Source organism: Atractosteus spatula, chromosome 7 (assembly GCF_055471065.1).
Source record: "Atractosteus spatula isolate fAtrSpa1 chromosome 7, fAtrSpa1.hap1, whole genome shotgun sequence".
Classification (NCBI taxonomy): Eukaryota; Metazoa; Chordata; class Actinopteri; order Semionotiformes; family Lepisosteidae; genus Atractosteus; species Atractosteus spatula.
Genome location: NC_142712.1, coordinates 62,165,781 through 62,192,863, shown reverse-complemented (window position 1 = coordinate 62,192,863; position 27,083 = coordinate 62,165,781). Strand labels below are relative to the sequence as shown.

Below are 27,083 nucleotides of genomic sequence, written 5' to 3'. Positions count from 1 at the left end.
AGGCTAAAATACTGGCCTCAAAAGCTTGTAAGCCCTCTCCTTAACAAAACCAAAACAAGGTCAAAACTATGCTGTAGGTTGGGGAATATTCTTCTAGTTATATAAATCTTGAGGAAGTCAGCCAGCATTTGAGGTTTTTCCAGTCGACATTAACTATAGTCAAACAATAACTCAAGTGGTACCTAATCCTTTCTGACAAGACACCTATCATGTCAAGGAGAAGAATCCCATCAGAAAATCTTTGCCATAAGACAAAGAGTGCTATTAACACAAGTATTCCTTCTTCCATTCAACATTAGATTTTTATGGGAGCAGGGACCTTCCAAAGAAGGGTACAGACTTCAAAAAGTAAGTGGAGGTTTTTGCAGGAAGTAAATCCATTCCTGTTGCTGTCTACATCATAGATTAGCACAGCCAGAGCACACATACATAGCATGTTGGACTCTTCCACCTCCTTCATTTGATTAATATGGGTAGGGATATGAACCTATAACGTCTTAGACAGGCAGAAAAGTCTAGAGAGCACATGACCCATGAGCACTTGAATTGGACCCTGGTTCTTCACAGAGATACCCCTCCAAAATGCTGGTTCCTTCAACTTTTAACAGGGTGGACTGGGCCATGTGAGGTTAAGCACCTTCCTCAAAGTACCACAGCAGCGTCAGCAGTGGGGACAAAACCACAAAGAGCCCAAAGGCTTATCCACAATGCTATGCTGCCCTTCGATACCGTTAAGAAGGCCTTGTATTTATTTCAGGTACAGTCCTAGTATGAGTGCGACTTGCCTGGTGTCTCTCCCCTCCTAACCCAGCGTCTCTTACCTGCGACAGTGAGGCGCGCCGTCCGGCTGCTGATGGTGCCCAGGCTGTCCACGGAGGCCACGCACTGGTACACGCCCTCGTCCGGCTTGTTGTGCTTCGAGTGCACGACGCTGCCGACGAGCAGGGAGCCGTCGGGCAGCAGCTGGCGGCGGTCGTCGGAGGCCAGGTTGAGGAACGTCCCATCCTTCTTCCACTCCAGCCGCACCGGGCCGTCGCTCTGGGCCGAGCAGTTGAGCAGGGCCGGGGAGCCGCGCACCGCCAGCGTGTCCGAGGGCTCCTCGGAGAACCAGAAGGGGGTGAACTGCCTCACGCCGGAGTCTGGGGGGGGACAGGAGGAGAGAAAACAGGTCAGCCTCGCTGGACCAGATGAGAGACAGCCCAGCCGGACCGGACCTCAGAGAAACCAGGCACAATTGTCAACCGGCAGTCAAGCCTGAACACCTTCCTCACTTCTTCCAAGCTCTGAAGAACCTCCTGAAACAGGTATGGGCTAGAACCCGGGTTCTAGCTCAGAGCTCAAGCACTAGACTTAAATACACTTCTCCAAAGAAGGACACAATAATTCCAGTTCATTGTGCCACAGCTCATTTTAAACACTGAAAGTCAAACAAAACTGAGCTGGCTAACAAAAAAAATTAATTAACATCGGCCTTATAGTCATGGGACAGGGACGAGGCAAGAAAAGCCAGCAGTGAAACTAGCACTGTTTTCCAAGTGTCCTATCTGGCATCAAGGGCAAGCGTCCTCCGGAAAAATAAGGAAAAATGTATAAAACATTCTGTAAAGCTCCTAGGATCCTTAGTAGAACCTTACAATCTGAACACAAAGATTAAATACAATACAGACAGCTTGCAAGTAGCCAAGTTTTGAATTTCACATTTTGTTCTGCTTACTACAGATCCACCTGAATTAAAACCATGCTCCGGTAGTGCAGCCCACACTCGGGTGTTAGCACCACGAGGGTTGGCTGTGTGAATTGTCTGGGCCACTTTTGCGTCCTGTGCTTAGCACAGATCCACTACAGAGCTACGCATCACCCTTAACCGCAGGGATGGCAGCAGGACCCCCGAGGGTGAGACTGCTGTGGAGCAGGAAGATCTCACCTGCCACTGGGCTCAAGAGACAAACTGCCAGGAAGTCTAGAAATTTAAATCAAGAACTTTACTTCTAGCTATGAAGGCCAGATCAAAACAAAAGTAAACATACATCCAAAAACTTACTGTTAGGTTCCAAAGCTTACGTTACATTTAAAAGTATTCAGATACAACAGATATCGCTGCACTACAAAGATAGTTAACAATATATACTTTCCACTCTCTCAACCTACAGAGGTGTTTTAAAATAATTTTCAAAGGGCAGGGTGCTAGGAGTATCTTAAAGAGAATTATAACCGATAACTCAGATATCAATTATAATGCAACTTGATGTAATGAGATCAAGGATTTATGTGTAAAGGCACGGTTTATTGGAAATTTTATTTTTTTTTAGATTAGGAAAACCCAACAGGAATGTCAGCAGCACAAACTGATATGGTAGACATGGCTAATGATCGCTTTCTCACTCAGTTTGTCAGAAAACCTACTAGAGGCAAGACCTGTATTGATCTGGTGCTTTCAAACAATTCAGGACAGAATGAGGAAAACAGGTGAGGGGCCCATTATTATCGAGATCATAATATAGCACTCTTTGAAGCATATTTTGAAACTGTTCCAACAAGAGTCTGCTATTTCAGGAAAATGGACTATGAAGGAATGATACAGTTCAAAAGGGCAGCAGAATGCACCTGAATAGATACGGAATTGGTCAGAACAGTATGGCAACAGGCTAAAAAAAACAGAATAGATAGAAGTACAGGTGATAAAAGGATAACAGAAATAACAAGAAAGAGGTAGAAATAAGCATTTGCAATGTAGGCTTAAACAGTTTTTTTCAGTCTTCCAACAGCAAAATAACCTTCAAGTTCTTCAACAGTAAATTAAAAAAAACTGCAAGCGGGATATATTTAAGGTAATATGTGGACTTGCATTAAGAACTGGTTAACGCGCTGGAGACAGATGGCACAATTAAGGGGTGAATGCTCAAACTGGGATGAGGTAAGTAGTGGAATACCAAAGGGTCTTTATTAGGACCACTAATCTTCATGATTGAGATCATTTATACCATTATAATCTAGATTTTGGTATAATTAGTTCACAGATCAAAACAGGATGGGAAGCAAACTCTGTCAAAGGCGTAAAAGACATTAGATCAAAGGACAGGCAGACATCACTCAGACAAGTGTACAGTGTTGCACAAAGGCAATCAAAAACTATAAATATGAATTTGGAAACGGAAATTGAAGATGCTACTTATGAGAAAGACGAAAGTATTTATGTTGACATTTTCATCTTCTAGATGCTGCGGGGAGACAATAACGTCAGGTAAACAATGCAGGGATATGGCTAAGAGCTCAGAATTTAAATCAAGGGATTTTATGCTAAAGTTCAACAATGTATTAGTTAGACTGCAACCAGAATAGTGCAATTTTTAACACTTGCTGCTGAACACTTCTAAGTCTCATCTCTACCGTAGACAGGCCTGCCACAGGCACCTGTATTAGTGGAGTAAGGAATACTGACAAACATTCATTTTCCTAAACAGATTTTATCTAAGCAGATAGCAGCATGAAGAGCTGAACTCAAAACTGGTCAACTAAAAGCCCAGCAAGCAACTGTACAGCACCCTTTCAATCACAGAGACTGAATGATCAAAAGGCAGAGTCAAAAGAGTTACAAGCTGTTTTCCAGCAAAACTAAAGCCACAAGCCATCCCCGATTCAAAAGGTGTCCTTCAGTTTTCACAATTCCTTTGCTCCAAACTTCATAGGAATTCCGCAATATTGAAAATGTTTTTAGCATTACATCGGTATTCCTTCTTGAAAGCCACAGCTTTTCGGAGAGAAAGTGCAAGAAAAAGCATCTTCAAATGTTCACGACAGTATTCTACCTTTAAGGACCTCTACCAAAACACTAAAGGACTGGCCTGAAAAAAAACACTCATACAATCAGCAACAGTCACTGTGCCCTGTAGCACTTCACAGCTTCACACTTCCCCAAGATCCCTCGACCCGGTTTTCCCCCAGGGTTTGTGCTGATGTGGGTAAATAGTGTGTTCTGTCACTCCTGTCGCTCTCCTCGGAGACGCGGCTGGGGTGTCAGGCATGCTGTGGAACCAAAGGTCCAATCCCTCGCGCTGCCGAAGGCTGGCTGTCTACCTGACCTGGACAGATCAGCGCAGACTGCCGGTTCATGTGGTAAAAGGCTATAAAACACGCTTGTGTCGGCTCTGGCGCACCGTGTAGGCTTCGGCCCTCTGGCTGAAGATAATGCGACTTACTGGGGAATGTTTAGCTGGCTTTAGCTTGCCTTGGATACAACCTTAACTCTGTAGCCATTTCCTTTCAATACACTAAAGCAATGTGGATATGACAGATGGGAGATCCAGTTAACAGAGCAAGCATCTTCATTCATTAAGAGTATTTCTGTCATAAACCCATCAAGTGCAGTAGTAAAAACTCAACGCTGAGATGGCAGACGAGAAGGCTGAGGCATTCAATAATATTCTTATTCTGCGTGTTAAACAAGCAAATAATGTTATCTTTAAGCAGACTCCAAAAACTCTTGTAGTCATTTGCAACCGAATCAATAATGGCTTTGTCTTTGTAATCCGCACTGTCAGTCAGCAGGAAAATCTGAAACGCAAGTAGTCTGAAACCTCGGTATCTTTAAGCAGCTTTAGTAGAACAGAGGTAGTGTTCAAAGGTAGCTGTAAGGGATTTCTCATTTCCGGTAGGCTATCAGGAAAGCTACATTTTTAATCATTACCATCTTTAGCAGCTCTCCAGCACAGGCATCAGGGAACGAGGTGCAGAGGTGCAGAGCTGCTGATTAGACAGCAGCCAAAATGTTGGGCCATCTGCTTTCCTAATATTTAACATCCCACACCACCAGTGCACTGCAGCATGGAGGACCAGGCTCCGCATTACTGACCACCTTTCTGCAGGTCAAGCTGATGGCCTTCCCAGCAACAATACTACACAGATTCCACAGGAGGGCAGAGGATGCAGACTCTACTGCTTTTGAAATCGGCCTTTCTCTCCCAAAGTCGAACAAAATTCACACTCCACCTGGAGTTAATGCACAGATATGAACCACAAGCTGAAAAGCTCTGGCGTAGATCACTCTTAACTACACAACATCTACCGTAAAGATAATTTGGGATTGAATGAAATTTGCACAGTACAAAGCTCTGAAGCCCACTGGTGGTTTACTGTGTTAATGGAACTTATATATTACTGGAAGCTAATGGAAAATAAACCAAGGACAAAATTTAACATAGAACTACTAGTAACACTTTCCAAACGCTGAAACAAGCAACAGTTGGGGAAAAAGGGGTGATAAAACTGTGGTTCAGAAGAAACATTTTCTAATTTTTTCTCTTTCCGATATGTGTGCTTTGTGCAAGTCTGGTTATTGTCTCTTTCATCTACATTTTCAGGGAAAAAACTGCACCTTTCTGTCATTGGGTATGGAGGTGGTGAGGATGGAGAAAGTAAGTATTTTGTTATGGCCTAAAGTGGGTGAATTATTTATCAGTGTCTAAACTTTCCAGGTTTAAATCTGAGGTTAAGAGTCAGATTGTCAAATACAAGTCTAAGCAATTAACACAAATATAGAGATAAAGGTAAAAGCAAATGTGACACTAATTACTTTTTGCGATTTCTCTTTTTATTTAAGAGATAGACCAGAGATAAGTTTCAATAAGATCGCAAAGTTCCATGTGTTTATAAGACTGAAGGAAACTTTTTTTTAATTCTCTAAACATTCTCTATAAAGCCTACATTTCTTCTGTCATTACAGGAACAAGACTATGATTAAATGCTTTAGGAGTTCAAAAGTATGCACACTTAAAAAGGGAACGGTTGTGTAGGCGGATACAGAAAAACATAAATAACTACAAAACACGGCCACCAATATAAAAAGCACTGAGTGTTGACGTTTTACTCCCATCCGTCTGACAGAAAGAATATGTCATTTGACTGGCTTCAACATTTTCCACTGTGTGCTAGTTTGCCCAGACACAGTAGATTCTTTGGTCAATTTTTCTCCTGCTGGGACACACTAATTATACACTCATCATTTTTTTTAGAGCAGAGGATGTTAAAAAAAATTATGCAACCACGTTTACATGGTGTAATACATAGCAAAGTTTCAGGCTCCTCTAAAATGTAACTATAGTAATTTCACTATTTGTAGTAAAGTAGTTGCGTAACTCCAATGTTTAAAATTGTAATTTTTACTTTCAATGAAAGAAAGTAGAAGAAATAATTGTGTGAAGAGTTTACTCATGCCTGAAAGATCACAGATCCTTTCTGTGCAACTCGTATTTCCTACCCTGCTACAGACAGTTAAGTATTTGTTTTAGAATGGTTTCACACATGAGAAAAATGGAAGACATAAAAGCTAAATTGCCTTTAAATAAATGGGGTTAGGTTAGTCCACAGATGCAAAAGCACTTAGCACTTTAGCAGAACAGAAGGTGGACCTACTATCTCAAAGTATTAAAACTGCAAAGGTCTAACATATTGCACTCAGATTCGGCTGAAGGTTAGCCTTAAATATATATTGCAGCATTCACCAAGCAGAGTGGAGATGGAGAGAAAATGAGGTTGTCTGTTTGATAAGTATAGGCTGTCCTAAACTCTATAAAATCCACTTCATTCTAAAAGCAAAGTACATGGCTTACTTGGAAACTGTTCCTTTCTTGGGAAATAAATAGAAAGAAACACATTCCAGCACTTTCAGCAACATGACACAAAAGAAATATTTATGCCGGAAGGAAAGACTTATAGGCTGCGTTGTTAAAAGAGAAATTGGTTCTCATCATAGCCTAGGACCTCGTCGGCATTAGGCCACATCTCCACCATGGCAGAGATCGATACATTTGAATTATGTCCAAAGGCAGGAGCTGGGAGATGTTCTCTTGAAGAGTTTCCACACAGGGAAGAGGTGTGTTAGCTCACACCTTAGCTGCTCCGAGACAGAAAGCAGACAACCATGCCTGAAAATACGCAAGAACCAAACATTTTACAGCTGGCATTAGCCTGATTTTCAAGGACAGAAATCTGCTTTCTCTGTTCATTTATGGTTTTGAAGCTTGTTGTCAATGCCAAGTCAAGAGCCCTTTACTACAACACAAAAACACACTCTTTCTTCACTTTCCACAAGTGAGCCATGTATCTAAAACCCAGCAAGAGTCTGGAAACACCCCAGTCCAGAAAGACACAAAGAGCTGTAAAGAGCAAAGTAGACACTGAAGCCTATTCAGTGTGTAGTGACAAAGACACTATTACATTTTTTTAACGTGATCAGCTAGGAACCTGTATATTCTACACCTGGGTCTATCTGCATGGCAGAACAGAAATGAATATTTTTGCCCGTGGCTTTTTTCAAAGATGAGAAATTTTGTGTTTTGAATATTAAAAGAGGCATGTTATGGCATTTCTTTCTAGAATCCATAAGATTCAGAACAGATTAACCTTATGCGGCACAAACATTGTCAGGTACATTATAATTTCAAACAATTTCAGACAGGGGAGTGGAGATGTGAATTATAGTTGCTGTGAACAGGTAAAAAGTTTATTCTGCAGATAAACAGGCAAACTATTTCTTTCCCCCTTTTCCTGCTTCTCTCCTGTCATTCACCTCGGTTATTCTGCCCACTGTGTCAGACTCTAATTAGTCAAACTGAAACTACGTTTGCCTTTTGAGTTCTCCCACCTACAGACTCTCAATTACTCCAAAAGCCCACTTTTATCTCGAGCAATTGCGGTTTTCCTCCACTGCCTCAGTGAAGTACCAGGAGAAATTAAGAGCAATATGCACATTTAATTATTTAACTCTGAAAATTAATTGAAAATTTAATCAAAATGAATATGGTGAAAACAAAGTGTGTGGTGGGCTGGTGTGTCTTTTGAACCACTAGGACAACCGCAGCCTTATGACTATGCAGCTCAGACACCACAGAAAAGACACTGCTCCCCCTCCAGAGCACTGGGAACCCACAAAGTGAAAGCAGGTTTACAATGTAAATGCGTTAGAGATTACTTCTAAAAATTGTGATGAGGCTGGGATTCTCAAAGCTCCCCTATAACATTCCCTGACAGAATGTCTGCACGGGTTTTACATATAGCCAGCAGCCATGTCACCCTGCAACTCACAACCGGCAGCCCACTGAAGCTCAGCAGGTGTGAGCCTGGTCAGTACCTGGATGGGAGACTCCTGGGAAAGCTAAGGTTGCTGCTGGAAGAGATGTTAGTTAGGCGCTCACCCTGCGGTCTATGTGGGTCCTAATGCCCCAGTATAGTGATGGGGACACTAGACTGTAAGAAAGGCGCTGTCCTTCGGATGATACGTAAAACTTAGGTCCTGACTCTGTGGTCATTAAAAACCCCAGGGCACTTCTTGAAAAGAGTAGGTGTGTAACCTCGGCGTCCTGGTCAAAATTCCCATTGGCCTTTACCAATCATGGCCTCCTAATAATCCCCATCTACTGTATGAACTGGCTTCATCACTCTGCTCTCCTCCCCACTGAGAGCTGGTGTGTGGTGAGCGTTCTGGCGCACTATGGCTGCTGTCACATCATCCAGGTGGAGCTGCACACTGGTAGTGGTGGAGGGGATCCCCATTACCTGTAAAGCGCTTTGAGTGGAGTGTCCAGAAAAGCACTATATAAGTGTAAGCAATAATTAATTATTATTACAGCCAGGAGTAAAAAAAGATCACAACGAACTGATGGGCAGACATCCTGTAGCATCAGGGATAAGAACAAATCCCTTGAGGTCAGGGGTGGGTGTTCAGTCTCTAGAGGATCATGGACTTGTCACATACCTATGCTGATTCTGACCATATCCCAGAGCTTGTGAGACTGACACAGGAGCTCTGCCGGACCCTCAGCTGACACCGGCTTCCTGCACCTATTCGGGAACTGCACCACGTTCTCGTAGCAGGACTGCAGTCACCAATTCATGGTGTTTGAGCAGCATCATTTGCCGCAAGAGTTTGGACACAACAGAGGGAGAATGAGAATGTCTACATTCATTATATTTAACTGTTTTGTATGATTTTTTTTAGCCTTAGCCAGGATGGTAAGAAATTTTACAATTTGTTTGATGGAGGACTATCAACACAATGCTACAGACAACAAAAGACCACGTGTTTAAAATCCCTCCTCTGTAGGAACCTTACCCCCTGCTGCTGTAATATATTATTAAAATAAACACTAAGAAGCAACAGTAATTAAGGGCAAACAACACATACTTATAATTTTGGAAGTCAAACTGAATAAACAAGTTATTCTCAGAGCTTGCTTTTATTCCTAGAACACTAAAAAAAATGCTGAATGACAAACATTATCAGGGCACAGAACAGGAAAACTTTATTCCCCATGAAGACCACTGATACAAAAGATCTATCACGCTTGATGTGTAACAAAAGTCCATCCGCCGGCAGTCCAGCTGTGTGAAACCTAAGAAGAAACACATGCAATAATCAAGTCCACCAAAACAGCTGGAACCCCTGCTTCATCAGTACAGAATTCTAACACCAAGGCATAGGGCATCCTTCTACAGCACCATCCAAAGCCAAAAACACGCCTTGGGTTTTTTTTATTAACAGCACTCATCTCTTCCACTCGGGAACAGCAGATAATAAAGGCAGGAATGTTTAACATTTGTCAAGTCAAGAAGGAAGAGGGGCACTGAGCAGCTGGAAGACCTTCGCTGCCTTCGGGATTTGTGCCGAATTGGCTTCTCTGAGACATCACGGAGCATCCTGCACCCCCCCCCCCCACTTCCGAACCTGCTGGGGAGAACAATGCCAAGTTAAAGTGGGTCTTGCGCCTGAAGTCTCCTCAATTCAGCCACTTTTCTGACAGCCTCGCAGCCCCCCCTCCCCTATAAAAATGCACTGAAGCGCTATGGCTGTATAAGCCACAATATAATGGCTGTATGTACGCTACCAAGTCCTCTTTACAGCCTTGGCACTGGCTCAAATGGCAGATTAAACAGGAAGGCATCCAATTTTCTTAGCTCACAAAACCCCCGTTAAATAGCCACTCGCCTGGCTCTGCTGAATGGATGAAGACTGGGATCAGAGCACTTTTAAGGAAACTCGGGAAGGCGGAAAGCAGACTGATGTGTCTGATTGTCTGCGTTTGGCAAGTCTAGCAACAGGCGGAGCAGTTTGATAACAGACACACAGACCTGCTTCTCATGGACCAATTTAAACTGAGGGGGTGTGTTTATGTTGCATATAATAAAAGCCTATTGAAGATTTCGATCTGAAAAACTGTGCTTTCCAAAAATCAGTGTTAATTCAGTGTTAGTCTTTTAATAAAGCCATAATAGGCATTCTTTGACTTTTCAGTAGTTTTTTCCTCTAGGACACTATTGTACCGCAGCTCTTATTTTTTATGGGCAATGGTCCTAGTTCTTTTAACACGTTTTTCTGAGTTTTCTGACATACAATAGTTCTCAGGACATCTGAGATGTACCAGCACATGGGGTTCTGGTCCTGGTCCTATCAAAGCAGTAACTCATCACAGCTCTCCGCTAACACTTTTCTTTACAGTTTGTCCCTTCAGTCTAGATCTTTTCCCAGGTACAAGGCCTCGCTGTCCCTGGATTAAACAAGTTAGTCAATAAAGAAGCCATTTTCTGTAGCCATTTTTGTTTGGCAGCTTCTACATATCACTTTAAAAGACCCCCTCAATTCTGATGCCAATGCAATCACCTCACAGAGAACTCAGAATGCGTGCTAGGAAACCTCAATTGCAAAGATGAATAAAGTGCCTAAGTTTCTGTCAACACACACATTCAGCGGTCAGCGTAGGGCTGCCCAACCAGTATCCAGCACAGTCTCTGCCTTTCTGTGACCTGATGTAGGAAAATCTATCAGCTTGGTTCCACAGCAGCAACCACAAAAAGCTGGCGCCATGTAACCTCAGGCTTGCAGACCAACGTGACACCAACACTGTGCCAAGGCTCTGCGGTCTGCTGCCAGGGGCTGCGCTTGGAGCAGCCAGCACTTGAGTCGTTGGTGAACAAGCTTTATGAAAATAGCCACTTCAAATGCTTAAAGACGTTGTTTAAAAGATCAAGTTATCAGGAGATGAAGTAAAAGCCGAGCTGCCAAATCCATTTTGGAGTTTCAAGCACATCACACACCCTAGCTCCGCCTGTCCTGTTCCAACTTTCTGGTCTGGCCAGCCTGCCTAGACTGTGGCTCTTCGGAGTGCCGGGATGTAAATATCTCTTTTCCCCCCGTCTGCATTCCATAAATCCTGTAGTTCCAAACAGAAGTGGTTCACGAGAAAGAAAAAAAAACATCTTTCCCAATTCGGTACACATCTGCTAGAGTAAAAAATGAACTCGCCCAAAATCAGATGGACTGCTGACATGCAAAAGCTATAATAAAAGAGGATAAACCAATACACTGCACATGTTAACTGAAGTGTAGCTTGCCTGCCCACCTAGGACCCCAGCTGTGCTCCGGGTGATGTTTAACATCAATGAATAGCTGCCTTCAGGCCTCCCTCTGAGGGAGGACAGCACAGGTATCACCCTCTGAAACTCCTCATTAACAAGGGGTCTCCATGAGCAGGGGTGTCCAGGACACAGGCAGGACCCATGTTGGGGTGAAGCAAGGGCCAAAGTATTCACTGCTGAGCAATCGCCATGCAAACATGAGAAACAGATCAGGACTCTTCCTGCGGTGTCCCACTCTGTGAAATGACAATATGATCAATACACAAATTAAAATGTTACATTCTATTCAGAAATGGAATGTTCAGATGGAAGACTTCTAAAGATTAGTCTTTGTAAATATAATCAAAATCTAAAATGAAAAAATGAAATCTGTTGATTGCCAAGGGTGCAGTTCCATGTGCAGGCTCAATATTTGGAGGAGGGACTTTTGGCAGCAATTATAGCCGTATGTCTTTTTGAATCTCTTTCAACTTTGCACACTGGTTTGGTTAAATTTTTGGCCATTCCTCTTGGCAGAGCTAGAGCTCTATCAGGTTGCTTGGGGACTGCTTGTGGACAGAAGTTTCCCAGTCTACCCAGATTCTCAGTAGGATTCAATTCAGGGCTTTGAATGGGCTACTTAAGGACATTAGTTTTGTTATCCTTAAGCCACTCTAGTGTTGACCTTGTGCTTTATTCTTTGTCTTGCTGAAAGGTGAGGTTTCGTCCCAGTTTTATGTCTGAAGCAGGTCTTGATCTAAGATTTGTCAGTACTTTGCTGCTTCTGTGTTTCCATCAGTTTTGACACCACTTCCTGTTAATGAGAAGCAGAGCTGTGGCATGTTGCTGCCAACACCATGCTGGACAGAGCGATGGTGCTGACTCAGTGATGCACTGCGTTGGGTATGTGTAAGACACAATGAATTGCATTTAAACCAAAGGTTTCAAGGTTTGCAGTTTCATTTAGGTGCTTTGTTGCAGAGTACATGCAGACTTTGAATGTTTTTTTCAGTTTTATAGAAGACCCCTTTGTGGAGTGACCAGGATATTTTTGACCCACGAACATTTTCTCTTCATTCCGGCCACTGAACACCAGAACTCTTTCACCGTCGCCACTGGCCTCGTGGAGGCATTCCCACCCAGTTTTGTTTTTCCTTGCCCAACCGCTCAGCTCGGAGGGAAGGCCCATCTAGTTAGTGTCGGGGTGCCTTCCAATTCTTATTGATCGACTTCACCACGCTCAGAGATACTACATTGTTATCTTACAGATGGTTTCCAGTTCTGTACATAAGAGTCTCAATGCCCGGTTTCAATGTGCAGGGCAGTGTGAAGAATGGACCTGCGTGTTAAATGAAACAAATCACAAAGTATTCAAGTATACTTTACAATTCCGTCACTGAACATCCCCACGAGTTTCAAGTAACCTGCAGCTAGCAGTATTTTGCATTCAAAAAAGCATACTAGAAATGAAAAGCAAAGCAGACAGAAAAAAGCTTGCTCTTCAATGTTACGCCAGGGCAATGAAGCCCATCCGTATTGGGAACTAGGGGATGTTGAATTAGCTACCGTAGGAAACACCACCACAGAAAATAAATGAGAACAGAGTGAAATGGAGGTATCTGATCATCCGGTCAACCAGGGTCAGGCCAGAGACCTGAGGATGAGTGTGCGGAGGGGGATTAGAGCTGCTCTCTGCATTTCTCCGATAGCAAATCCCAGGAGCACCAAGGCAATTTCACACCACAGGCTTCCTTTTCTCATAAGAGCACCTTTCACCTGCACTGGACACACTAATTAACGAGACACGCTGGAGATTTATCTCAAGCAGCCATCAAAGGAGAATATTCAGGCCCAGACCCAACCGCACAGTATCCCCCTGTCTCCTTTGAGCTTTGGAACAGAGGCCCGTTATATACTATATGAATTGTAATTTCTTGCCATTTGTACAGTCCTATAGATTCTGTATGCAATTTCCTAAAAAAGGTCAAATTAAAAAAATTGCTTTTAATATTCACTTAGCTGCATCACTTTCATTATTAGCTTTAAAGGATTTAAGCAAATGCTAAAATATAAACCCCTATCGCGTGCTCTTTTTTGTGTACTGGCTATCCTCACAAGATTTTGCCTTAGAGGTCCCGACATTCTATGCACAAAACACTACAACGTTGCTTTTCATTAAGGTTATGGAATATGGAATATGACAGATATGACGGAATATGACAGATTTAAAAATAATGAAATGCCACCTCAGACATGCTAGTTACATGTTAACATGAGCTGAGCATACATATACTGCCTATGATGGACAAGAACTCACTCTGGATTCCTCAGAGCCATATGCAACATACATCTGAGCTTTCTCCCCCCCCCCTTTCCAAATTCGAATATCGTTCTAGGCACGATTTATCACTTAAAAGGCTGACCAGCACAGCAAAGAAAAACTGAAACAGAAAGAAGGATCACGTGAAAGACACACAAAAGAAGATGAAACAAGAAACCGAAGCAGAGGGCAAAGCATCTGACGTGAATTTCTCCTTTAAGATACTCGGGATCATTAAAGGCAGCGCTGGTTTGTGCAGTGGGCACGTAAATATCAGTTTTCTTCACAAATGAGAGCCTCTAACAGAACATAAGGGAGGGTCATAATTCATGCTAAATTTGCACACAGAAAAATCAGATCAATGGTCCACAGTAGCCTTTTCATCATTGAGTTCGAAACAAAACCTTTCAAGATACCATAATTACCACTGTACTTTCATTTACTTTTTCATAATCAATACACTACTCCTATCTGCTGTAGCCCCCTCTGTGACTACATCTTTCACACTGCCAGATTAGTAACCACATTATTTCACCAATCAACCTAAAACAGAGTTTAAGTGGTGCTATAACAATCCAATTTCTGCCTAGAATGTCACTCAGAGAGTTGCCTATAATTAATACGCACTTTATTCCTCTGAGTGTGTTTTATCACAGTCCTCTCCATGTTACTGGGCGAGAATAATAAAAGACAAGGCAGCACGGCTCTTAATTGTCACCTCCAATGATACTCCTACTGCAGATAAATCCTCAGCACGAGAGAACAGGAATTAACTGCAGGAGAATCAAGTGTGACAGCCCAACGCAGGCTTCTCCTAATGATACAACACCATTTATTATCAGTGCAGTCTTTCACAGGTTATCAAACACACATGCTTTTTACAGTGTGGCATGTTGTTGGACATGTCCAGGGGAAAGAAAAGGAAGCTGTCGGGTAATTGGTGAACTGAAACTTTGGTGCGTAATTCTTGGAGAGTTCAGCAGGAGTAATTTCAGAGGGACATGGCGATTCACATGAGAGAATTATTTTTTTTTTGCAAGCATAAGACCAAAGATGTGTATTGTGAGATATACTATAGATTTTGTGTCCAATTGTTTTTTTTGTAATGAAATACAATACCACATTTTTCACAAAAAATCAATATACTTCTGCAGAGCTTTACAAATCAACCACTAAGAAATCTGTCAGCATTGTATTTCAAAGCCCAGGATCACTCCAATTTCTCTCAACAATGTACGTTTTGAAGAAACATAAGAAAGCTACTCGCCACACTTCAAAATCTCTTGTTCCTTCTCCTGACACAGTCTGTGAACATCTCCCAGAAAAAAAACACAAAGGGATTTAACTGCTCCAACCATCTAAATACCTAGGGGTCATTTAGAACAATTAATTAGACCTATACTGGTAGACGTTAAAGGAGAACTGCACTCCCAATTCCTCAGACTGGCTATTAAATCTCACTAATAAAATAAATCAAGGACAAAATTGTGAACTTTGTGAAAGCACTGTAAGTCGCTATGTTGTCACAAACCCCTGGTCTCGCCACAAGCAAGAGTGAGAGTTTGCACAAATTGCAACATGACGTGGCCCTTCCTGCTCACCGGTCACTGCCATGACTAATAAGTGCAGGCTGTGCAGCAGGTATTTCACCGTGGAAATCTTCCAACCTGGTCTGCATGCAGAGGTAACAAGTAGTATTTGTCGGCAAAACCGTCTTGAAGTCGAGAGTAACATACCTATTGGATTCAAAGAGATGTAGTCACAAGTCTGCTTGTTTACAGTGTGATAAGGTCACTGCACATCACTGGAAGTTTCGTTACCTCGTTCTGAATCACAGAAAGTGGCACTGCGCATACCTGGAAATTGAATCAATTTTGGGATATAAATTGGAAGTTTTATAAGTTACTCTGGATATTCTACTTTTATTTTAAATTCACTCATCAATGATGATTCTTTGTAACCCCGACATATAAACATATGGTTGCAGTTCCCCTTTAAGCAGCAAGAAACCAGAAAAAGGGAAATAAGATCTCAGGCAAGGAACAGGATGGCAGCTACTAATACACATAAAATTACCCCAGTTGCTTCCCTGGTTATGGTAAATAGTGGCATATTAATCCTCTTAATTACCATCACCTCACAGACCAGAAAAAGCATTTTTATTAAAGTCCAAAATAAACCACTGTGAAATTGCTGTGGTTATTGTCCCTTACAAGGTCTTAAATTACCACTCACATTTCCACTCTTAATGAATCCGTAATTAAATTCTCTGCTGGGTAGAGAAAACCCACTGCAATTATTTTAGAAGCTGGTTACCCCTCTCACTTCAGCATCTATCCTGAGAGCCAGGTCTTCCCCTAAGAGCTAGCGACGGCAACCTAAGAACAGAGATAAATAAACTAAGAACGTTAACAGTTCTCTCACTCACAATGGACATTGGGTGAAAAAAGACAGATGCGGCACTTATTTTTTGTATGACTTGGTTGACAAAACAGGGGGGGGGAAAAAGAGCTTCCATCAATTCACTCAAGTTATAGAACAGAACATCTCCACAGCTTACACACACAACACGTTCAAACTGTTCAAAGACAAATGAAATCCAGGAGTATGGAGAAAACCTCCATGTCAACACCCACTTCACTGCCCCCATGGAACTAGAAGATGTTTTTTTTTTAAATTTAAAATAGACAAAACCTTTCAAAATAATTATTTTGCTGGCAGACGGAGCCCCTAAACCTCCACTCCAATCCTGGGGAATGAATACTCATTCATCCTGTGGACAAGTACGCTGAAAGTTTAATGCAGAAACTCTACGAAATAGCACTCCATGGGAGAAACCTGAGCTGCCAAAATCTTCCCACTTTAATGACCATCAGTCTGGCCTCTTTTCCACACTCTCCTCCTACCCTCGCCTCGCCTGAACCCCAGGACCTTACCAGGTGTGGCCCCAGACGGCTGCCTGGGTGATAACAGGATTGCAGCCGATGGTAATCCCACCAGTCCCGGATCCTCAGGAGATCACCTCTGGCGCTTTCCAAGAAATCCTATTGTTTTATCTGCCGGGGACGCTCAGTGGAGATAAGGCAGGAAGGGATGATTAATAGGGCCAGGGGGCCGGGCAGATCAGCTCTCTTCAACGGCTGTTGTAGAAACGAGCCGTCTGCGCGGATACGAGCGCTCCAACATGCGCCGCGCGCAGGTGCACTTGGGATTGTGGGCACATGGGCAGACAAACCACAAAGGAGTTGTGTGCCACATCTCAAGCTGGCTGTTGTGTACACACATTGGAGGTGCACAGCCTACATTCACAAAAACAAGGCACTGAAATATTTAAACAAATAGATACCAAAGATAACACACGCACTGTAAATCTAATCTCGCAACACACCAGGCAAAAACGTAGCAGTGTTTGGTACTCCAGCATCATGCAATTTGTAGAAGGCGATATGTAAAATTTATGTAAATTCTTTGGGGAAATGGGAAAACAACACTATGCTTAGGGTGCTCATTTCTTTTTATGTCAGTGCTCAGTTTACATATCCATAATACTGGAAAACCCACACAGTAGAACTGTATCACTAAGCATCAATTATATGCAGGTTAATTCTTGGCTTGGCAGGCAGGTTTACTTCATTAATCGATGCTGTGCACAGCAGAAACCTGTTTAAGCCTTCTTAATTAAGAGATCACTCCAAAACTAACACCACCAACTCAGGCAAAGAGCACATTATAATCAAACCCTCTGATGATATCACAGCTGCATTGTCATAAGAATCAATAACAGGCTCCCAATTTGCTGTGAGGGTTCTGAAATGAAGTGGGACCAAATTTCAAACAGGATCATTTTATATTGGCAGTAAACTGTCAAAGTAGTACATAATGGCACTGATACTGGAGTGTGCTCAAATAGTCTGCATTCAAGTCCTAATACTGTGCAGGTCTAAATAAGAAAATAAGGCTTTTTTTTTTCCTGGGCCTTGGAAAATAATCTCTTGCCAAAAAGCTACAGAATACTACACAGAAAAAAACAGGCCATATGAAGGTCAGAAATTGTTTCCTATTCGACAAATTTTGTGTAGTGTTCTGTGTGCTTTAAGCCATCTTCCTTTCAAAAAGGCAATGCCATAATGCCACAGATTTTTTTAAAATGTGTCTGTAGTGCTGGGTCATGAGAGAGTTAATCACCTATTGTGTGTCAGACATTGCTCCAGTGGTCATTTTCATCCGGAACAAACAAACTGACCACCTTCTTCTCTACAGTGACCTGCCCCCAACACCTTCAGCGCATGCTACTGGTTTTCCAAAACTGCTTTCGCTTTTCACTCGCTGAATCGAACCTGGCCTAACGATGAGCTACAACTGAACTAAACATTTTCTTAACATCATGCAATGCCCCAGGGGCAAGATTCTAAAGAAAATCAAAAGGAAGTAAATTACTGGCTTTTTTTATTTCAGAAAAAAAAAAACAATCTGCCAAAAGCAGTATAGTCTAATATCTAAAGATGGATACACATTGCCAATGCGAGGATGAAAAATTAAAACAGCTCCAAAAGATGTGCAGTACAATGCAGTTGTGGAGATACGTTATATGTAGCTGATTTTCAGAGATTCCCCTCAGCAGTAGCACTCCATTTATCCTGTCCCATTGTCAGCTTAACACATCTTAAAGGAACAACTCAGACTGTGTCACTGGCTCATTAGAGTGGACTGACTGCCTGCCTTTCCATCTCCAGCTCAAATCATCTCTCCTGCCTTCCTAAACCCCTCCCCACACTTGAACAGATTCTGCATGCACTCCGGTGCTTAATCTAGTTCCGAAATCTGGACAGCTGGAGCTTTGAGTCAGAAACGAATCCTCATTGCTCACCTTGTATACAGTGTCTAAGTGTGTATCTGTGTTTGCTTGTGTGTGGGCACAGGATTAGCAGCAAAGCTCAGGCAGCTGTTGAAAACAATTCGGCAAAGAGTGACCTGCATATCAAAGGAGGAAGGGAAAGAGAAGAAACCTCAATTCTTCTTGTCACCACTGTGTCAATAAAGCTCTTACAGAACACTTATATCTCAATGCAATGTGTGCAAAAAACGGGAGCTGAACTTTTGGTTTTTGACAGAAAACGCATGCTGGACTCATGCAAACCGCCATCACACCCCCATTATGGCTGAAGCATTTCCTCCCCACCTTTATCCCAGGGCCGAGAGCCGAAGCTTTGTACGCAATTCCCCGCATGCGTCAGAGGTTTTTATGTGAAACGCGTCTTTCAACAAGAAGTACAAGAAGTACCCACGTTCTGGAAGTTTCTCAGAAGGGTCTCGTGAATAAGCGTGTAGTTTTCTGCAAAAAGAAAACCTTGCCCTCTGTCTCTCTCGCTATCCTCACACATATTTCTATTAACCTCTACTTCTGTTAATGCCAGAATTGTTGGCACAGTCAATACTGTTATTTAAGTATGCACATGATGAAATACATGTTAAAAGCCTATTTAAGGCAATGACTGTCATAGAAAAAGAACAGTAGTGTACAGTGCACAGGGCTGTGTAAAAGGACCTACAGTTTGGCACAACATTGCTAGCAAAAGCTCCAGTACAAGGGGTCAACGGTGCAAATGAGAAGCAAGCTGGGAACACAGACAGCTCTCGAGAAGTGCAAATAATAAAAAAACCACTCAGAGCTGTAGAAAGTATGGAGATGAAGGCCAACCCGCATATTTTGACGATATGCATTTCTGTCAGCTCCCCCAGGCGACTCCCAGATCCCTGACCCCCTTTTTCCTCATGACAGGGAAAATCCTGTGTGGAGTCATCCTTCACATTCATCTACATTTCTTCAGTTCCCTGCAGTCAACAGGGACCATCCTTATCGCTTTCTGCCTCCCCTAGCTTTCAGCACCACAGGACAGCTTTCGCTGGCTAAAGGCAGGGATCCCGACAGACTCCCTGCGCACGTCAGCCCTGAAATTAGTCTGAAACAACGCTCCCCTACAGCTCTTGCTGCGTACTGGCCTCGGGCTGGGCTGGCAGCCTTCATGTTTTCCTCGCATTACTCTCTGGCTTGTCAGTCAATCATACAGGCATTTCTCGCAGGCCATAAACCACCCCACTGGCCACAGAAGTGCTCGAATTTAACGCTTCTGACACGCGCACCTGGATGAGCCCTTAATATAGGACTTATGTACTGTCAAAGTGCACAGAAGAAGACCTTTTAGCCAAAAAATACCAAAACACTACTCGGAGAAGGTGGAGGAGTTTATTCCATTTGTATTCTTTTTTAGGTTGTGCTTGTCTAAGCCAACAATACTTTCTTTCCAGTTAAAAAAATGAAACTAAAATCTTTCCAAATCTGTTACAAAATGCTAAAATCCGCACGAGAATGGCCACATTTGAAAAGGATTTGAGAGTCATTAGGAGAAACTTCAAATCTAGCTTCAAAGCCCTTTTCTGAGGAGGGGAAGCCTTTGTTCACAGGGGCTGATAAAGCAGGAGGCTGCCCCTGCCCATTGTGCACAATTTTGAGAAGTGCTTCAAATCAGAGCATGACTGAGATCAAAGGCTTCAGCTAATACTGGGCTTTCTTATGAACTTACTGAAATCTGAATGGCTACAGTAAAATACACTGACTTCATTCGCTTGCCGACTGCTGCACATTAGAAACAAGCAAATAAAGCTCAGCTTCATGGGGAGGAACAAGTAACACTGTTGAGCTAGAAAGATTCTGAGGAATCCGAAAAGCCAAGTGAAGTCAGAACAGCTCCACAGTAAGGCACTTGTCTCTACAGCCACTAAAGAGCCATAGAACTTCAGTCAACTTATTTTGGCAACTCAAGACACAAAGATCATTCACCAACAAATTTCCTAAAGTTTTTTTTGTAATTATTATATGAGTTTAATACACCCTTCCATCCAGTAACTTCTTAAAAGGGTTCACTGTAGAAATGGCTAAACCATGAGAGTGATAAAAGAGCTTGAATACAGATTGGAACAAGCGTTATCAGCAGAAGTTGCTGACATTGATCATATCTAACATCTCTGGACTATGAGCATTTCAGAGCAGTTCCACTGGGATCCCCTGGTATGCAACTCCTACTGCACAATTTTGTTCTCCTGGAAAGTGCTTTCCTTCCGTTCAGAACTGCGCAGCAGAAAGACACTTATGTATCGCTGTCGCCAAAAATATCACTCTGAAAATGACAGATGAAAACAAAGCAAAATGCATAAGGGGTGTGAGGAACAGCACCGTGAGGATACGAACGTGCTAACTAAGCCAGGCATCCCCATAATTACAGATTGAAGGATACAAAGACAATAAAGATGCCTTCATTATGTGCATTAATTATATGCACTAAGCTTTCTTTTCTGTGAAGGCCTAAACATGCATGGGTAGATTTGCTTTCCCTTACTCTTGTGTATCCATTGCATTGTTCTGGGAAGATAAAAGTGAACGTCTTTCTTTTGTGCCTGATAGGCTGTCAGATTCACTAAATGTGGAGTATTCCAGCTATCAGACGTCTTTGCAATAAACCATCGCAACTATATAAAACTACACACGTGAGACACCCAAACAGAAACCTTTGTGTGGGAGTCTGAAAAGGACCATATAAACCGAGACTTGGGAAGGAAGCCTGTTCTCATTTGTGTCAATAGCAGGGGTGGGAAAAAAAAATCTTTGAGCTCTGTTTACACAAGGAAGTCTTGCAACATTTCCTTTATCAGTATCTGAGAGATCAGACAAACAAAGCACACTGAAAGGAGGCTGCCGTAAGTACAGAGCTAGCAGGTTTATTTAAAAGCTGTGAACAATTTCCAGTTGAGTGTGTGTATTCAAGCTTGGGGTGGAGGCAGACTCTTGAGGGAGAGAGACCAAGAAGAGAAAACTGATCTCTCAGATCCCATCTTGAGGCAACAGAACAGGAAGAAGCAGGTCTAAGCCCTCACTACTTGACACAGGCACTTCCGCCAGCAGATGAGATCATGACCTACAGAAACCTGCCTTATCTGCGGGCCAAGGTGTCTAGGTAAACAGTAAACACCGGAGCACGGAGAGCTGTAAGCCTGGCTGGAGGGCCTGTCTAAATGGTGGCTGATTCATTACAGTTAGGCCAGATCCTATCGCACACTCAATCAGTGCTGTGTTGCACAGACTGAGGTCAAGTTCTCTGCACAACCTGGCTAAAAGGAACAAACAATTCGTACCATCAAATATCATTCGAACAGCAATTTCTAACGAAGTTCTGGAGTTTCTGGGTAATTAACTGAAAGGAAGAATTAGTACTATGCTGGGATATTATTACTATATAGCCAGGTTGTGTTATATAAAATTATGTATATAGCAGACATGCTGGCTGGACACATGTTGTATTAGTGCTGTACCTGTACAACAAAAATATATTTATTTATAGATTTAAATATATTTAAAGATCAGATGTTGCATTATTGTTTCTGGCTATTCCTAATTCTACCAGATAGAACTGGAAAAAGGATATTTTCATGTGCTGTTATGCAGAGGTGCCATTTTAAAGGAAAGAAGAGACAGTACAAAGTGGTGGAGGCTAAAATCCTCAGGCTGCGGACAGGACTCATTTTTGAGTATGGGGGGAGGGATAAAAATCACAAAATTAAAGTAACAAAATAAATTGACATAATAATAGTGCAACAGAAATTGAATAAGATAAACACAGACAAAACTCAATACAAATAGAGCTGCTATGTGTCCAGGTTGTCTGCAATACAATACCTGAACAGCACTTTTAGTCTACCGATAGCAGAACTATACATTTTGATGTAAAAGAACAAATGAAAGCAAATGTCAATAAAAAGGGACACTTTCACATCTGCCAGGTGAAGCACAGTATTGACTGACCCCAGACAAAAGTATCCAGGCCTGGGTGCACAGTCTAAAAACAGACTTAAAAAGCAGCTTAGTTCCTCCAGAAAACTTTGTTACAGTAACAGCACATATGTTTGTATACTCTTTATTTACATATAGTGTTATAACCCCCATCAAACTATCTGCAGGTTGTACTGCGGTGTTGTGAAGCATGGTAGCTACAACCATCAAATTGCTTTTTGGATCATTTGCCTGCTGCTTTCACAGAGAGTGCACAATCTATTCCTAGCGCTTCCATCTCATCTCGAAGAAAATCTGAAGAATAAATCCCAATATTCTACAGACATATTTCGTCCTATTTCTACCTTAATCTCAGACGAAGCAGAACCCCAGTTACCACAGCTCTTCATCTCCAGCTCTCCAAATGATCTGATCTGTCGCCTCAGCAGGAGCCTGGAGACGCAAGCCAGCAAGCAGTGCACATCCTATAAAGGCATCTTTATTCAGGCTGCATCGTTCTTAACCACGCAACACAGCGTCATCTGTCTGCACGGAATTTAAGAATTGAAAGACTAAGGTGTTGCCTTTTTCGTGATGTCAATAGTCCCTAGGACTGCCAGATGAACTGGCCATAGCTAACAGGTATGGACTGGTTCTGGGGGCAGACACTGGGGTAAAACAAATTTTGTCTTGTATAGCACCTTCAAGAGTAAACACTTCAAACCACTCCACAGTTAAAACAAAAGAAAACGGATCAGAAAAACAGCAAACTACAAAATAAGCACCAATAAGAAACAAATGTGGTTAGAAGTGCAATAATACAGAGTCTTTAGCAAACAGAGCAGACACAGACATAAATAAAATAATTTCGGAAAAGAGTTTGGAGTTTTGAGTCTGGATTTGAATACATTCAGGGTAGGCGACTCTCTGGTATCCTCGGGGGTAGAATTCCAGAATTCAGAATTCCATGCCAAAGATTCCCAGGTGTCCCTTGTGAACAAAACGTAAGGGAGAGGACAGAGGAGCAGGGATCAGGGTGTTTCCAAAATGTCCGCTCATCTGTGCCTGTGTGGTTCGTGTGACACTAAGAATCTGTGCAGGTGGCAGTGAAAAGGTCATTCTGAGAGAGACTCACTTCATTCAGACTTTCTTTTTCTGCCTCTTATTGTTTGGCCACACTAATTTTTTAAAGCTCTTAGGCGCTCATCAACACAGGAATCGAAATCCCAGTGCACACTCCAGGACTGAACTCGTAATCCCCTTTACAAGCCTATTTTTACGCCTCGTGTCTCCGCTTTCGTTAAGCTCCGCTCCCATGAATGTATAAATAAATCGGTAGCCTCTGTCCCCAGCACAAACAGGAGCTTGCTGGCACTACTGCGAGCGACAGGGGTGTAAACAGAGGGAGCTGAATTCCTCCTTTTGGTTTATTTGTTTAGTACAGATAATCCCTAATCATCCACGAACTTTCTTTGTAAAAATGAAAAACATTTAAAGCAATGTTTAAGTTAGGGTGTCTTAATAAGCAAACAATCCTGAGTACCGATTACAAGTGAACTGGTGAATATTTGGCGCACAGAATCATGGTTACCAGTTTAAAATAACTGGGTAGCAGCAAAAAAAGTACTGGAACTGAAAGTTCTACTTCTCATTTACTTCCAGAATAACCAGCTAAAGGCTATGATTAGTAAAAAAAAAAGTTAATTGTTCGAAACACTGTTCAACAAAACTACTCATTCTAAATTATTTTAAGTTATAAAATGAATTATGCAAAGAAAAGCTTTAGAGCTAACTGCAATCATAAACTGCACACGCTTCCATTTTTCCTCCTCAGGCCCTAGGGCACCTGGTTAATCAGCAGCCATATTGGAACCTGCGACCCGAGAGCACGGAAGTGATAAATCCAGGTGGATCCTTGTATCACAGGCTGCCACCCGCCTTCACCTAGAATCCCACTCCATGTTCATTAAAACAAGATGTAAAACCTGCCCTGAATGCTAAACGACAATAAATTAAAAAAAACCGCAAAAGGCCAAATCCAGTGTCACACTGAAAACGGCTCACGGCATCTTGTGACTGGATTTTTTCACTCTGCCCCCACCCTTTTTTTTTGGCACGGATACAAAAAAAAAGGGCAGTTAATACACTGGCCTGCGGGACTGCTTTTTCTTCAGCTGCCGACAAGCTTGCCGCCCGTTTTGTGCGCATTTTAAATTATTCACCGCATCTGGTCGGCTTGACGTGAAGGCTGCTTGCTCTATCCGGAGCCGCGCCCCGTTCGTTCACAAGAACCCCAAGTCGACGCTGTGGTGTAACGACGCCTGCTCGGCCACCGGCCAGTACTGTCTCCAGCAGGCGGCCAGCCCTGTAATCTCCCACCCGGTGCAGCTGGATCCCTGTTCATCACGGCGTGAGAAGCCCTCGGAGCACACAGCCCCTTGTGCCCGCGGCTCCAGGCAGCTGTGGCACGATGATATGTCGAAGACAGACCTTGGGGACAGAAGCAATTGGGATTCGAATTATTTCAGCATTTCATTCCTCTCCTGTCTCGATGCCTTCAGTACTGATACTCGCAATCCCTATTCCCCCATCTAGACCCAGGTACACAAAAACAAGAATTAAGAACAGAATGTTATCATGAATTGCATGGAAAGATTTTCCCTGCCGCACGTTTTTGTTGTTGCATTGTTTATTTCTCAAAAACACTTGTGGTTTTTACAGCACAATGCTGCGACTCTGAACAGTGTTGGCTCCTTTCACAAGTGGGATCTCCTTTGACAGCCTGCCAGCAGGAGTGACTGCTCAAGGCACCCAGCAAAACGCCCAATTCAAAACATCATTAGTTTGGTTTTGGTTTCTGAAGTAAAATAAGAACACTGCTCAACTACCATCATTGGTTTTTTTTTCCCCAAACTACTTCATTCTGTGCAAAAGTCAACATTTACTTGTAGTCAAATAGGAATCATCTTATTGCGAGAAAGAGAAAGCAGACTGATAAATTTACCAACTGCGCACGGGCCAGAAGACAACAACAAAAACCTAATGGGAGTTAATAAGGAGAAGTGGCTATTCTAGCAAACTTCAGAAGAGCTGGTTGGAAGCCTGCCTCAAGACCATAACCACGCCATTACTTTTGCTACCAGTCCATCCACTTCAGTAAAAATGGGGGCATTTCTCACCACCAACATTTAGTGTTACGTGATTTTCTCACCCAGAGAAAACGCAACAATCCTTGTGCAGCAGGACACCAGTATGAGATCTTTGGTAAGCATGGTATCAGCCACAATGGAGTACAATGGGGCATTCTGGGAAGAAAACCTTTTTTTCCCCCCATAATGCCTCAAAAAGGCAGAGAGACCAGGCCTCTGGTAATATATTAGCACACTGAAGCATTCCAAGGTGTACTACTACCGTAGCCTGGCAGGCTCAAACAACTCCTTATCAAACAACTTAAACTGCATAAATAATTTAATAAATAAGTGGAAAAGGGGGGTGTTTAAATATCTTCACTTGGCTCTGGGAGAGGCTGGTTATTCAGAAGAAAGCTTTGATGCTGGATTCAGGGGTCCTGCTGGCGCCCTCATTCAAATCCAGCATAAATCAAGCTAGAGCACCGCATGTTCTTCAATTATCAACCTTAAAGAAAGAAGTTCAGAGGGCAATGCAAACGTGGCTCCTCGGAGATTCCGAACGCAATGGTCTAATCCGGTTTATTACCATTCCCTACCCCTCCTCCCGTTTTCTCCCCCATCAGGAAAATGTGCGCGCGGGGCGGACGGCCCCGTCTGATCCGGCAGTAGCTGCTGTGGCGTTGAAAGGTGGGGGGTGCTAATTGGTTTGGCTCTTGTGATCTGCAGACGGGCACTGTAATCCCCTTTAATCACATTAACATAACCCTGGACCGCCAGCCCGGTCACAGAGACCAGCGCCAGGCAGCTCCGCTGGGCAGAAGATGGCACCAGAGAGAACCGGGTACAAACAGAGATGCCGGCAAGAGGAACTGAGCTGAGCCAGAAGGACTTCTTCAGGGCTTCAGGGCGAAACTCGAATCAGAAGACGGCAACTATGTGGAAGTGCATTTAAAACCAATAACAAGAGACAAGTATGGAAAAAGCTACCAAGCCGATACCCTGGCTTCTTTTCAGAAAAGCCTGAATGAGATTCTTGGAACAAACCGCTCGTATCTAGCGATGGGCTTGATGGGCTAAGGGGGCTCCTTACCTAAATTCTTTCCGCGTCGGTGTCCGACAAACAGCAATGCAGAACTCTCCTAATCCTACTGGGCAAAAATTGTAGGTACTGTTTCACTATTAAACTAGGCAGCTGGAAAAAGAAATGGATAAGGATTAAGTGTGCGCAAGACCCAGCAAGAGAAAATACCCCTTTCCAAGCTTTTGATTCCAACAAATTCCCCCCTTTTGCGTGCTTTTTCAGGAGACAGGCAGGACGGTTTTAGAAGCTGAGTGCAGTGCTTGAAGACTGCTGTCCCCGTCTGTCTGAACAGATATTCTTTCATGCGACCGGGGAAAGGAGACAAGCGACTGAGCCCACAGGACA

The 27,083-nt window shown here is 42.9% G+C and overlaps 1 protein-coding gene across 6 annotated transcripts in view; it reads right to left on the bottom strand.

The window, feature by feature from the left end:
• Positions 1-27,083, bottom strand: part of neo1b (neogenin 1b) — a 198,515-nt gene that overhangs the window by 120,408 nt on the left and 51,024 nt on the right. For all 6 annotated transcript variants that reach the window (XM_088922350.1, XM_088922354.1, XM_088922353.1 and 3 more), the window contains exon 2: positions 822-1,139. In XM_088922350.1, coding sequence (XP_088778476.1) covers positions 822-1,139 — 318 coding nt within the window. The remainder of the gene's footprint in view (positions 1-821; positions 1,140-27,083) is intronic.